The sequence below is a fragment of the Ptychodera flava genome, chromosome 21 (genome assembly GCF_041260155.1).
Source record: "Ptychodera flava strain L36383 chromosome 21, AS_Pfla_20210202, whole genome shotgun sequence".
Lineage (NCBI taxonomy): Eukaryota > Metazoa > Hemichordata > Enteropneusta > Ptychoderidae > Ptychodera > Ptychodera flava.
In genome coordinates this window covers 33132429-33145528 of record NC_091948.1, presented here as the reverse complement: position 1 = coordinate 33145528, position 13100 = coordinate 33132429, and the positions used below count along the sequence as shown (strand labels likewise).

The window sequence follows — 13100 nt, the reverse complement described above, 5'->3', positions numbered from 1 at the left end:
GAGATTAGGATCGATCTAAACGAAGGCCGAAGAATAGTATGATACTCTGAGCGAGCTGAACTCTAACGCGAATGGTTGGATAATTTTGAGGATGTCTAGAATGATCTCGTCTCAAATAAGATTATTTGGCGGTCAGTATTGAATTTCAACTGCGTCACAAGTTTGCGAAATGAGTATTCCGTCGAACGGTCAACGAACGATATTTTAGAAATCTGGAGACATGGCACATCGCATTTTTATTTTAGTATTTTATATTTTACAAAAGATTTAAGAAGCAATGATTTTGTCGAAAATTCTGAAAAAAATACAGGAAGATTTGATCGCGAACACATTTTCACTGGGGTCAACTAGCCCTGCGTACGATGCTGTGTGCTCCGCTACAGCTAATCGCCCCGCTCACCACAGCCCTGCAAAGACCCGTACGTTGGGTCGGTGACTTCAAATCCATTTGGGGACTTGACGTAAAAAGCCAAATTACTGCCGAAATTCAGCGTTCTTGGGCCCAAGTCGTATCCCAGCCTACCTCAGCTACTCGATCGCTTCCAAAAATGACAGTCTTTTATTCACTTCTCGTAAATAACCGTCGATGTCGGCAACTCTCTCGCTAGCCCTGCGTACGATGCTGTGTGTTAGCTGTAGCACATAGCATCGTACGCAGGGCTTGGGGTCAACATGGGGTCGCAGCCATGTTGCCTCAAAACTTATTTCTGTCTGCACTCAAAACTCAAAAATGTCGGATATGAACCTGAAAAATCGATGCAATTTTGTCAAACTTCAGCCTTTAGACAAAATTTCATCTAGGTAAGGTAAATTTACTGAAATTTGATCGACAAATAATCCTGAGCTTGAACGTGACAGCTCGCCTTCTCCGAGAAGTCAAGCATCCAGCTGCCCATACACAGTTGTCCATATGGCCAGGTTTATGAGATTGTTTTCAAGCGACGGCGGCAGACCGTACGGGGCTCTGGATATGAACCTACCGCCGGGTAGCTGTAATAACTGTTGCGTTGTTTTAGTGCCCACGGACGAAGTCCTGGGGGAGTTATAGGTTTGGTCATATCAGTCCGTCCGTCCGTCCGTCCGTTCACGCAGATATCTCAGACATGCCCTGGTCAATTTCTTTCAAACTTTGCACAAGAATAGTACCCAACCCCATACAGATGCACGTCGATTTGTTTCACAATGCGATCGAATTTGGCCGTGTTAGAGGACTTTTTAGTTTACACCTCCATAGACTCCCATGTATAAGGCAGTTCTCCATAGACTCCCATGTAAATGCATGTATAAGGCCAAGAAAAATAAAATTTAGTTTCTCATCGTATTCATATTGCCTTAAGGATGCAGTGACACAGTTTTTTGTCCCCACGGATAAAGTCCAGGGGGCTTATAGATTGGGTCATATCCGTCCGTGAGTCCATCAGTGAGTCCATCGGTTCACGCAGATATCTCAGACATTTTGACAAAATATCATGTGACCTTGGTGACCTTTGACCTCAAATATACATTATTGTCCATAACTCAGTAACCACAAGTGCTAAAACTTTCATATTTGGTATGATGGGACACCTTATGACGCCACATATTGTACCTCATTAATTATGCGCATATCTAATTTTGAGCGAGCCAATAGAGCTAGAGGTCTGATTTTTGGTATAGGCCTTTAGGGATAAGTTAACAATATAATTTGTTTGAAAAAACGTCACGTGACCTCAATGACCTTTGACCTCAAATATACATATTTGTCCACAACTCAGTAACCACAAGTGCTACATCCTTCATATTTGGTATGATAAGACACCTTATGACACCATATATTGTACCTCATTAATTATGCACATATCTAATTTTGAGCGAGCCAATAGAGCTAGAGGTCTGATTTTTGGTATATAGGAATAACTTAGCAATACAATTATTTTGACAAAATGTCACGTGACCTCAATGACCTTTGACCTCAAATATATATATTTGTCCACAACTCAGTAACCACAAGTGCTACACCCTTCATATTTGGTATGATGGGACACCTTATGACACCACATATTGTACCTCATTAATTATGCGCATATCTAATTCTGAGCAAGCCAATAGAGCTGGATGTCCGATTTTTGGTATATAGGGATAACTATAGGGTAGAAATCTAAATGTGCCCATCTAATATTAGACATCTACCATCGAGAACAAAGAAATTTGCAGTAATTTGAATATTTAAGGAGTTTAAGCAATTTCCACCATAAATAAAGAACCCCTGCCTCAAACTCCACAAAAGTTGCTAGACATATTATGCCGTTGTCATGCCATTGCTTCGTTTAATAACCAGTTAATCAAATGCCTAATTGACAGGAGGAAATTCAAGACCATATTTGAAAAGTAGTATATATTGTAATCAAAATTACTCTATCACGGCCCAAGTACTCATTGCCTTCAGCAATACTGCCTTGTTATTATTATTATTATGTTTATCAAGATTGACCGTGTATTACGAATTTGGATTATGGACGGGTAAAATGTGATTATTTTAAAATGATTTTAATTTACAGTATCTTATTTTATAACTGGATATGTGCAAAGTTATATTCATCTGACCATTAGTCTTTTGAAAAGAGTCTTCTGAAAAACGAATAAATTAAATACTAGTCAGTTACAATGGGTCAAGCATGCTGATTTTTCGGGCATATGGCATGGTTTTTCCCTCATGAAGGATGTTTGAACGTTTGCATGCATTTGCTTCATTTTAAGTATTATATTTTTTTACTGAGAAATTTGTTTCTGCAACTACAATAAAACGTCGTTCATGTTGCTCTAGTTATGATATTGATTCAAAATGCATTTCAAATGTTAAACGAGAAAGCTAGCAAGACAGCAATTGTAGTGTAGAGGGGCGATCGGCCTATTAAGTATCTGTTAACCAAACAACTGCCAAAACATGAATTCTGGATTTTTATCAAATAATAAAAAAACAAAGATTAAGTAACCTAACCGTTTGGAAACTTTGGTTTTAAAACACGTTCAGCTTATTCTTCATGTCAGAAAATCAATGCTCTTCCGGATCAATTCTACTCATAAACATACTTTAAAGTCGGTTAAAGGAACTTGTGCAGATGTTTCCGTCCAAGGGCTATCGTGGTACCATGTAATCTTGATTGAGAATGGAATATGGATACCACCAACTGCATTGTCGTTACATACATTTCCATGAACTATTTATAATATAAACATTGATGCCATGAGAGATTCAAATATTCAACCTACTTGCGGCTTATGAGACGCACCCCTTTACATACCAGCATGAGAAAAGTAAATACATACCATCTTTTACCGCTGGTTGACCAATATCACAATATTCCCAACGAACCAAAGCATCGGTAGTGTAGCACCAAGCACCCGCCACGCCATCAGGGTTACGACAGTAGTTGTGTTCTCCAAGTCCTGAGTTAGGATAATTCTCTGGAGTCCTGCCGTGCGAATGCGGACTCTGCTCTGTCCATTCTTGACATGTTCTACCATTTAAAGTTGTTGAAACAGTTCCACGGTAATCGCTGCCGTCAATTTCAAGATATGCTTCATTTGATGTTTCTTGGTAGATAAAATGCATTTGTCATAAATATCTATGCTTAATTGATATATATATATATATATATATATATATATATATATATATATATATATTCAATTATATATCTGCCGCCATTGTTCTATATAACATTGGGGAGAGGGCGTGTCACTGCTACAGGAAGAAGGATGCCAAGCGTATACGGTCTATAACCCTCGAGATTTGAGTTAACTTGCTTTCAGCCTTTTTAAATACAATAGGAAGAAGAACAAAGAGTAGTATATTATGGTTATATATTCACAGACAATAAGGAGACTTCTTGGCATACAACTTTTCCTAGAGGACGGAAAAGCTTATGCCTGGGGTAATAATGTGTTACAATATATTTTATATTAAAACACGATTTATGTCACAGCACTCACCTACTACAGGAGCTTCCGTTTTGGGTGCTAGGGCTTCCGTCGTAGGTAATGGCGTTGCTTCTGGTTGAACGAAAATCACAATAAAGCTGTCAGAATACTCTACTCTAAGGATAACTCACTGTGAGGACAGAAAATATAAACAGAGAGCTAACAAGTTTACATTTGCCATGGAATCAATTATCTTACTACTCCCTGCTAGAATATGTCATAAGCTGTTAAAATGAGACTGACATATCTATTAAGTGGATTTGCTTCTTTGTGACTACTTATAATTTGTTATTGAGAAAAACGTCCTTCATGTTATTCTGGTAATGACACTAATTCAAACTGTATTCCAAACGTTAAACGACAAATATAACAAGACATTAACTGTCGTGTAGAGATTGGCTTTTATTTGTCTAACTATAAAAGTTAACGGTATATGAATTGGGAATGTCATCAAATATTATATTATAGTTTTGTCAATAACAGTGGATTTTTTGACGTCATACCCTGATTATTTACGATAATATGTTCGATTATCACATACATAGACCCAGTTATCCCTATAGTATGACGTCACACTATAGGTATATGACTACGATGAATCCATATTTCACATGTGGTGGATATGGGACCCGGACTACTTTTAAAACATAAACAAAAAATCAGCTGTTCAGAAATTATTTTCAAATTTCTGAAATGCAAAAGTGGGAGGGTAATGAAGCACAAGGAAATATAGAGTATTAAAATATATGTGTAGAATACAAAACACCGTCGATACTAGAATGTTTATGAATTTGCGTTTCTTCGTCGTTGATTTGCGATTGAAACGTTTGATTTCTACACCACTGATATTTAATACGCTATGTTACCGGCATTTTGTGTTGTCTACCTCGTCAAAAGAGCATCTGTCGATGTCCATCAAACAACATGATTAGCATAGCCGATAACCCAAGACACGTACCAATCATCCCTGCAGCAGTAAGAATGTTTACTGAAGCAACATTGACGGGTTTCAAGTTCAACATCACGATCAATGCTGCCGTGGTAGTGAACGAATCGAGCCCCCGGGTCGAGCCGAGGAAGCGAAGGGCGTTCATCATTTCTGACAGCAATGACATGACGATACTCCGGACTCATCAGAAGAAACGCTATTGTGCTTTTTAAGAGCGACGAGTTCACGAGGTTATCAGTGCACTTAAGGTGCAAGCTATTGATTTGTCTATGCATGTTTAGTGTGCAGTGTGCAGTGTGCACCACGTTGTATTGTACCGTGTTGTTTAACTTCCGTCGTCTCCGCGTCTGAGCTCAGAAAGACTCGTTGCTCGTAGTCTTATCGATTGAGTCAGTGCCGAACACTGTTCTTCATTATATTTAAACAAGATCATTTTATTCGTAAAATATTAAACATACAATTGATGATTTCGTAACACATAATAATTGGTAATTTTAAAAATTTCATACAAACTTTGCAAAGTATAATTCTTTGAATGGTGTTCGAATATTGACAAAAATAACCCGTTCCCGGTAGCCGTATACTGCGGCTGAGAGTCGCGACGTCCCGCACCTAGTGCTTGCACGTCCAATAATTTTATGAATGAATTTTCATTCAAATTGATGTTATAGTAATTACCAAATAAATACCTTGTATTAAAAATCCATAGTCTTTCCTATTTCTGCTTGATTCGCACAGAAAAAGCCCTACTAGAGATGCTAATTATCCATAGGAGCAGCTTCGGCGTGCTCGAAGTTAACCTCGACATGTACAGCTAGCTGAGCGCAGTCAAGTCAGCTGTGACCCAGTGACGACCGCATAACACAAGCGTATGAACTCTTGTAAAATACTCCCTCTCCTTATTTCGCAGTAATTATCATTCCTGAAAGGTTTATTCACGGAAAACTGGGTCTATGCATGTGATAAATATATAATCCCCCCGTATTCCGAACTCGTGTGTCTGCGCCGCGGACTCGTGATTCCCGTAGCGGCCGTATCCCCCCTCGCCTACGGTCGGAGGGATACGGCCGCTACACGGGGAATCACTCGTCCGCGACGCAGCCACACTCGTTCGGAATACGGGGGGATTATATATAATTATCCTGCATTGTGGTCCCTATATTTGTTTTGTTCCTATCATATTTTTAAATTATGATGTTATAGTGTTGTCACCTCAACTGGAAATTGATCAAATAAGGCTATATAAAGCTCCCTCCAGGTGTATATTTGTCATATGCAAAGTTGTTCGATGTTTGGATTTTGAGAAGCCCATTCTATGTTTACAAAAGTACATATTCAAAAAGAGCAGTCTTATTTATATTACCCCCTAATGCAATGTGGTTAGATTAACCGAATTTGTCCGACATGTTAATTTTGGTCAACTTGCTGAAAACTTTCATTGCTTCAAAATGTGAGTTCTAAGACGTCTATTCTTTATAAGACGTGGTGGTGATTCTAAGCGACGCAGTCTTGTTGACAATTAACTTAAGCTTAAAAAGGTTAAGGAATTTAAGTTCAAAGTGGACATTTCATTAAAATCATGTTAAGTATATTCTTGATTCAGAATATCTTTGCCCGACGCCAAGGTATATTAAACTCGTAAAGATAACGATAGACGTCTTGATAAGGACCCTGTCAACATGTTTCCGTTCAGAGCCTATCGTGCCATATGTAATCTTGATTAACAATGCACTGTGCATGCCACAAACTATATTGTTGTTACCTATACTAACACGAACTATTTATAACTAAAGCCTTGACTTCATGAGGACTTCAGAAAATCAAGTACTAAAATGAAAACTCGTACATACCACCTTTTTCAGCTGGTTGACCAATATCACAATATTCCCAACGAACTGAAACATCAGTAGTGTAGCACCAAGCACCGTCCACGCCGTCAGGGTTACGACAGTAGTTGTGGTCTCCAAGCCCTGAGTTTGGATAATTCTCTGGAGTCCTGCTGTGCGAATGCGGACTTTGTTCTGTCCATTCTTGGCATGTTCTCCCATTTATAGTTGTTGAAACAGTTCCACGGTAGTCGCTGCCATTAGTTTCTTGATATACTTCATTTGATGTCTCTTCATAGATAAAATGCATTTGTCGTGAATATCGATGCAGAAATTACTGAATCAGATTTATATTAAAAACTTTGAGAATATGATGCCTTCTGTATCCAATTATCATTCCCAAGCTACGTTCATTAACACCTCTGTAAAGGGTCAGAGGTTAGCCAGGGTGTACTTGAAAAATTGAGGAACTCAAAGAAGTGGTCATGCTGTCGATTTGAAAGACCATATTTGACTAATACAAGAGAGAATTTTATCTAAAATAACATTTTATGTTCTCAGTTGTGTATTCTGTCCACATATTATTTAGTACTTTTCACACAAATAAAAGTAAATGGCGATTAAGTTAAATGGCTCCAGTCTCTTGAAGAGAATGTTGTTTGTTTAAAAATAGGGCAATGCATAGCGATCAAAGTCAAATAAACTTCTTGTCCTGTGCGAAATGTTTGCCTAGATCCAGTCTTTTCCAACAGCCACGTGGAACCAAACGCTTCGTTTTTAGCAATCAGACTAATAGTGTCATGATAGTTTGCAGGCCATGTGTGTGATCCTTTCTTTACATCCACATTTGACGATAGAGTTACTTAATTGGCGACACACACATAATGACTAGCTAATTGGTATGAGCGGAATGTGACTGGTGGGCTGTAGTACGTTTAACATGCCTTTAGAAGTGGTTGAGTTCATAAACATAATAATATTATACCAATTACACCCCAAGAAAGTTTTCCCATGACATTCAGTGTGTTGCTTTTTGGTACTTTAATCAGCTATTACCGTACTTTGATCGCTTCGAAAGAGGTTCTTTCGATGCCTGCAGCGCCATTCTCCTATTGTTTAGACGATACTGAAATGAACCTGTATTTTAAATAGTTACAATACGAATTATATTTTCACTGCAACCGAACTACCTAGAGCTACGCGTTCGAGTGACCTTTGTTGGTATGTTCATAAAACAGCTGAGCGATTAAGACAAAGGTCAATCCGATACGTCATTATGATTATGGTCAAAATTTGTTGTTTTGCAGTCAGTTCATGGGCATTGCACTTAGGTGCAAGTACAGTTGTAACAAAAACATACAAACGAACGCATTGAAAATTTGTTTGTTTTGCCGACACCTCTCATAATCGTTCACGGCTGGTCAAATAAAGTGCAGTGTTTACATGTCGTCTACGCTGCTGAGGATTACGGTCCCAGTTTGACAGTGCATCATTATAGAACAGCTATATACGACAAGATTCCCGTTGACGAGTTTAAGTATCTAGGTGTGAGTTATATCGTTTACAGCCATAAATGAGCCACAAAAAATCCAACCGCACTGAAAATGCTCGCGACAGATAAGGTGCACATATTATATTGCCGATTTGTATCTGTCAATGAGATTAACAGGGCATGATCGTGTCCGGTGCGGGTTTCGGATACCATGAAGGGATTGCCCGGCACAAACCATCTATCTACGCTAATCCCCTGAACGCGCAAAATTTCCGCGTTACCGAATGAATGGCTTATGATTCCCCAGAGAGTAAATAAAATACGGTCAAGTAGAACAAAAGATGAATTTGACACATATCCGTAATATTTGTAGAGCAATCACCGATTGATAGTCAGTCCACACCTCAAGTGAGGTATCTTTTAATATGGAAATGATTTCGAACCCACAGCGTTTGTGCCGAGGAATCTTGGCATGAACCATGTAAGATACTATAGAGAAAGTAAAACTTTCGTTTGGCTTGTTAAAAGAAGTTTAGTTCTAGTAACTAACAAGTAACTAAAATATACGAGCAGACGATGTAAATACCTTCGAATGTTTTATTCGTACAGCAACAAAATCACCTTTAATCCCCTCACAAATTCCTTTATAGGATGGTGAATTCGGTATGTTTGACGTCTGAGGATATGCATAATTTTTCGAGATAAAATAACTGGTACAGGTATATATCCACTGTGCATTCATAGATGTCGTAGAGCTGCTTGCTCTCAGCTGTTCATACTCGATCGAGTTTGAAATCGGAACTGTACATCCATTTTAATACATAAAGTTGTTATTGTTGCAAGACATGTAATGCCTACTGAACTTATTTGAGACATGTATTTAGAATGTGAATATTCTTGATATTGACAGTCACATACATAAATACTCTGACGTTATGCAAGACTTCGGTAACACATTTTATGGTATGATTTATCAGTTAGCAACGACTTGATGGACCTTGGGAGATCTATGATAATGATGTTCATTTACCCTGTCTTACATCTGAAGAAGCTACATTTATCTAACGATCAGTCTTTGAAAATTGCGTTTTCTAAAAACGAATGTATTAAACGCTGGATTTTAAAGACATGCAGCAGCATTTCTACGTCTCGAAGGTTGGTTCAAGGTTTGCATTGCTAGTTTTCGACTTCTAATAATTTGTTATTGTTCAATCTGTTTCTGTAATCACTATGTAACGTCGTTCTTGTTGATCTGCTTATGACACTGAATCCAGTTGCATTTCAAATATGTGACGAAAAGGCTGACGAGACAGCAAGAGTAGTGTGGAGCGGGATTTGCTTTTCACGTATGTGTAACTATAAAAGTTAGCTGTATATGGATTTCGAACTTTATAGAAATATAATTATAATATATATAATAAATATAATATAACAATTAAAGCTTAAGGAAACTGGATAATTTACGCTAAAATGCAAATTTTGTTGTTAAAGCGCGTTTAACTTATTCTCCATGTCTGAAGATATTAGTCCTTACCCATATCTGATTAACTCATACAGAAACTTATCAAGTCAGCTAAAGGAACTTGTCCAGGTTTTTCCCTTCAGTGCATACCATGGTACCATGTAGTCTTGATTGACAATGCTCTATGCATCCCGCAAACTGTTATGTCGTAACATACACTAAGTTACACAAACTGTTTATGATAAAAGCATTAATTCCACGAAGACTTAAGAGGTTCAACCTGCTTGCGGCTTCTGAGCGGCTTCCCTTTACATTCAGCGACTAGAATGGAAGTCATACATACCACCTTTTTCAGCTGGTTGACCAATATCACAATATTCCCAACGAACTGAAGCATCAGTAGTGTAGCACCAAGCACCGTCCACGCCGTCAGGGTTACGACAGTAGTTGTGGTCTCCAAGCCCTGAGTTTGGATAATTCTCTGGAGTCCTGCTGTGCGAATGCGGACTTTGTTCTGTCCATTCTTGGCATGTTCTCCCATTTATAGTTGTTGAAACAGTTCCACGGTAGTCGCTGCCGTCACTTTCATGATAAACTTCATTTGATGGTTCTTTGTAGATAAAATGCATTTGTCATGAATATATATGTTGAATTAACTGATATACGATGAAAACTTACAAAATGTGATGCCTTCTGTAACCAATCACCATTCTCAAGATACATTCACAAGCAACTCTTGAAAGTGGATGGAGATAAGACAGGGTGTACTTGAAAAATTAATGAACTGATTACCGAAGTCTGTACATTTTGAAGTGAATATAAATAAATACAGTTATTATTATGAAAGGCATGGGCAAGGACATTAAAGAGAATAATATTTTGCATTTGTTAATTTTGTGATGAATGCCAATTCTCGATCGGTGTTTTATAATACAAAGACATGCTTGAAAGCACTTGAATAAGAATTGAAATAACTGTCGTGAATTAGATGATTAAACGGTCCAAAACATAACAATGGGCATTGTAATAATTGTGATGACGCTAAATATGACGACAATAACATAAAGATAAAGGTATGGAACAGTCACATCAATATAAACGGTGAATTATATACAGGCAAGGTCAATGTTAGCTATGCAGAAGCTAATATAACAAATATTGTAAAGTGACACGATCATTCTTACTTTTCACTCTTTTGAAAGACCAGTGCATGTAATAACGTAACTAACATAAATTGAGTTTATGATTTAGACAGTTTCATTTTCAAAACAAAATCTTCAAATGAATGAATGTCTCTTTCCTTATCAATCCAAATATCTATCAGCTTAAACATTCCTCCGTTGAAAAGGTAAGGTCTGCGAACGTATAACCATCATAAAACTCTGCTTATGATAACACAATAAGTATTGAAATCAAGTAATTAGTGACCAGATATCGTTTTTCCAAAAAAAATGGAAACCTATGATCACTTAGTGCATTTTTTGTTTTGTCCCTATCATATTTTATCCTATCTTATTAATATACTGCATCTGCCGCAATTATTGCACATTACATTAGTAAGAGCGGGTGTAACTCTTACTGGAAATAGGATCTTAAGCGTTTAGATATGTAAACCTCGGGATTCGAGATAACTTACTTTCTTCCTTTTTAAATAGAGTAAGGAGAAATGCAAACAGTAGTATTTTATGGTTTTATGTTCACATATATTAAATAAATAGACTTCACGGCATACAACTTTTCCTTCTGGATCGAAGATGTCTATGTACGGGGTAACAATATATAAGAGTACAATATTATACAACTTTTCCTTCCTGGATCGAAGATGTTTATGTATGGGGTAACAATAAATAATAGTAACGTACAATACTAAAACACGATTTATTTTCTAGCACTAACCTACGAAAGGAGCTTTCGTCTTTGGTGGTAGGGCTTCTATCATAGGTGATGGTGTTGATTCTGGTGAAAAGTGAACCGTATACTTTGTGAAAAATAGAATACGCTGTCAGAATACTCTTATTAAATGAAAAGTCACTGTGTGAACAGTAAAATCGCAGAGATAAAGCAACGACATATTTCCATAAAATGCGTTATCACACCTATCCTTCTTAGAATACGCCCTCAGCTTTTAGAAAATGACTAAAAGTTGTATTCCTTCAGCACAGCAAGTCTCTCCATTCTTTTCAGGCGGCATCAAACCAACAAGATTGAAACATTTTTAAACTGTACATCCATTTTAATACATAAAATTGTTATTATCGCAAGACATGTAATTCCTAGTGAACACACTGGACTCTATTGTCCTCAGAGAATCGACATGTGCTTAGAATGTGAATATTTATATATCTGAAGTCGCATATGCCAATATTCGGACGTTATGCACGAATTCGGTCACACATTTTATGGTATGACTTATCAATTAACAATGATTTGATGGTAAGTGTTGGGGAATCTATGATAACGATTTTAATTTACCCTGTCCTATAATGGAATATCTCAAGCAGCTATATTCATCTGACCGTTAGGCTTTTGCAAATAGCGCTTTCAGAAACTCATGCATTAAATTCTAGATTTTCAAGACATGCAGCAGCATTTTACGTCACGAAGGTTTTTAAAACGCTTGCGTTTGCTTCTTTTTGACTACTAATAATTTTTTATTGTTCAATTTGTTTCTGCATTCACTATGTAAAGCCTTGATTTCAGGACGACTCAAGAAAATCAAGCATCAAAATGGAAACTCGTACATACCACCTTTTTCAGCTGGTTGACCAATATCACAATATTCCCAACGAACCGAATCATCGGTAGTGTAGCACCAAGCACCGTCCACACCGTCAGGGTTACGACAGTAGTTGTGTTCTCCAAGTCCTGAGTTTGGATAATTCACTGGCGTCCTGCTGTGCGAATGTGGACTTTGTTCTGTCCATTCTTGACATGTTCTCCCATTTATAGTTGTTGAAACAGCTCCACGGTAGTCGCTGCCATCAGTTTCATGATAAACTTCATTTGATGATTCTTGGTTGATAAAATGCATTTGACATGAATATCGATGCTCAAATTACATACAGACATAAACTTCTCTGGCAAGGGTCGAGAGTAGACAGGCTCTACTTGCAAAATTAAGAAACTCAAGTATTTCGAAATGTTAAACGAACGCTGTCGACGTCAACGACAATATTTGACTGATACAAAAGAGAATTTCACCCAAAATAACGTTGTATGTTCTCAGTTATGTATTCTGTCCAAAACTTATTTAGTACTTTCTCACACGAGTAAAAATAACTGAAGATCATATTAAATGGCTCAAGTCACTTGAAAAGAATGTTGTTTGATTACAAGTTGGGCAAGCAGAGCGATGAAAGTCCAATAAATATTTGCCCTGTGCAAAACGTTCGCCTATATCCAGTCTTTTCC

The 13100-nt window shown here is 37.5% G+C and overlaps 2 protein-coding genes across 2 annotated transcripts in view; both read right to left on the bottom strand.

The window, feature by feature from the left end:
• LOC139120966 (apolipoprotein(a)-like) overlaps positions 1-7045 on the bottom strand; it is a 65658-nt gene extending 58613 nt beyond the window's left edge. The window contains exons 1-3 of the mRNA XM_070685553.1: positions 6760-7045; positions 3973-4032; positions 3307-3573 (exon numbers count right to left, since the gene is read on the bottom strand). Coding sequence (XP_070541654.1) covers positions 3307-3573; positions 3973-4032; positions 6760-7045 — 613 coding nt within the window. The remainder of the gene's footprint in view (positions 1-3306; positions 3574-3972; positions 4033-6759) is intronic.
• A 2958-nt stretch (positions 7046-10003) lies between these two features.
• LOC139120965 (apolipoprotein(a)-like) overlaps positions 10004-13100 on the bottom strand; it is a 48403-nt gene continuing 45306 nt past the window's right edge. The window contains exons 13-15 of the mRNA XM_070685552.1: positions 12435-12701; positions 11586-11645; positions 10004-10299 (exon numbers count right to left, since the gene is read on the bottom strand). Of these exons, the coding sequence (XP_070541653.1) occupies positions 10004-10299; positions 11586-11645; positions 12435-12701 (623 nt within the window). The remainder of the gene's footprint in view (positions 10300-11585; positions 11646-12434; positions 12702-13100) is intronic.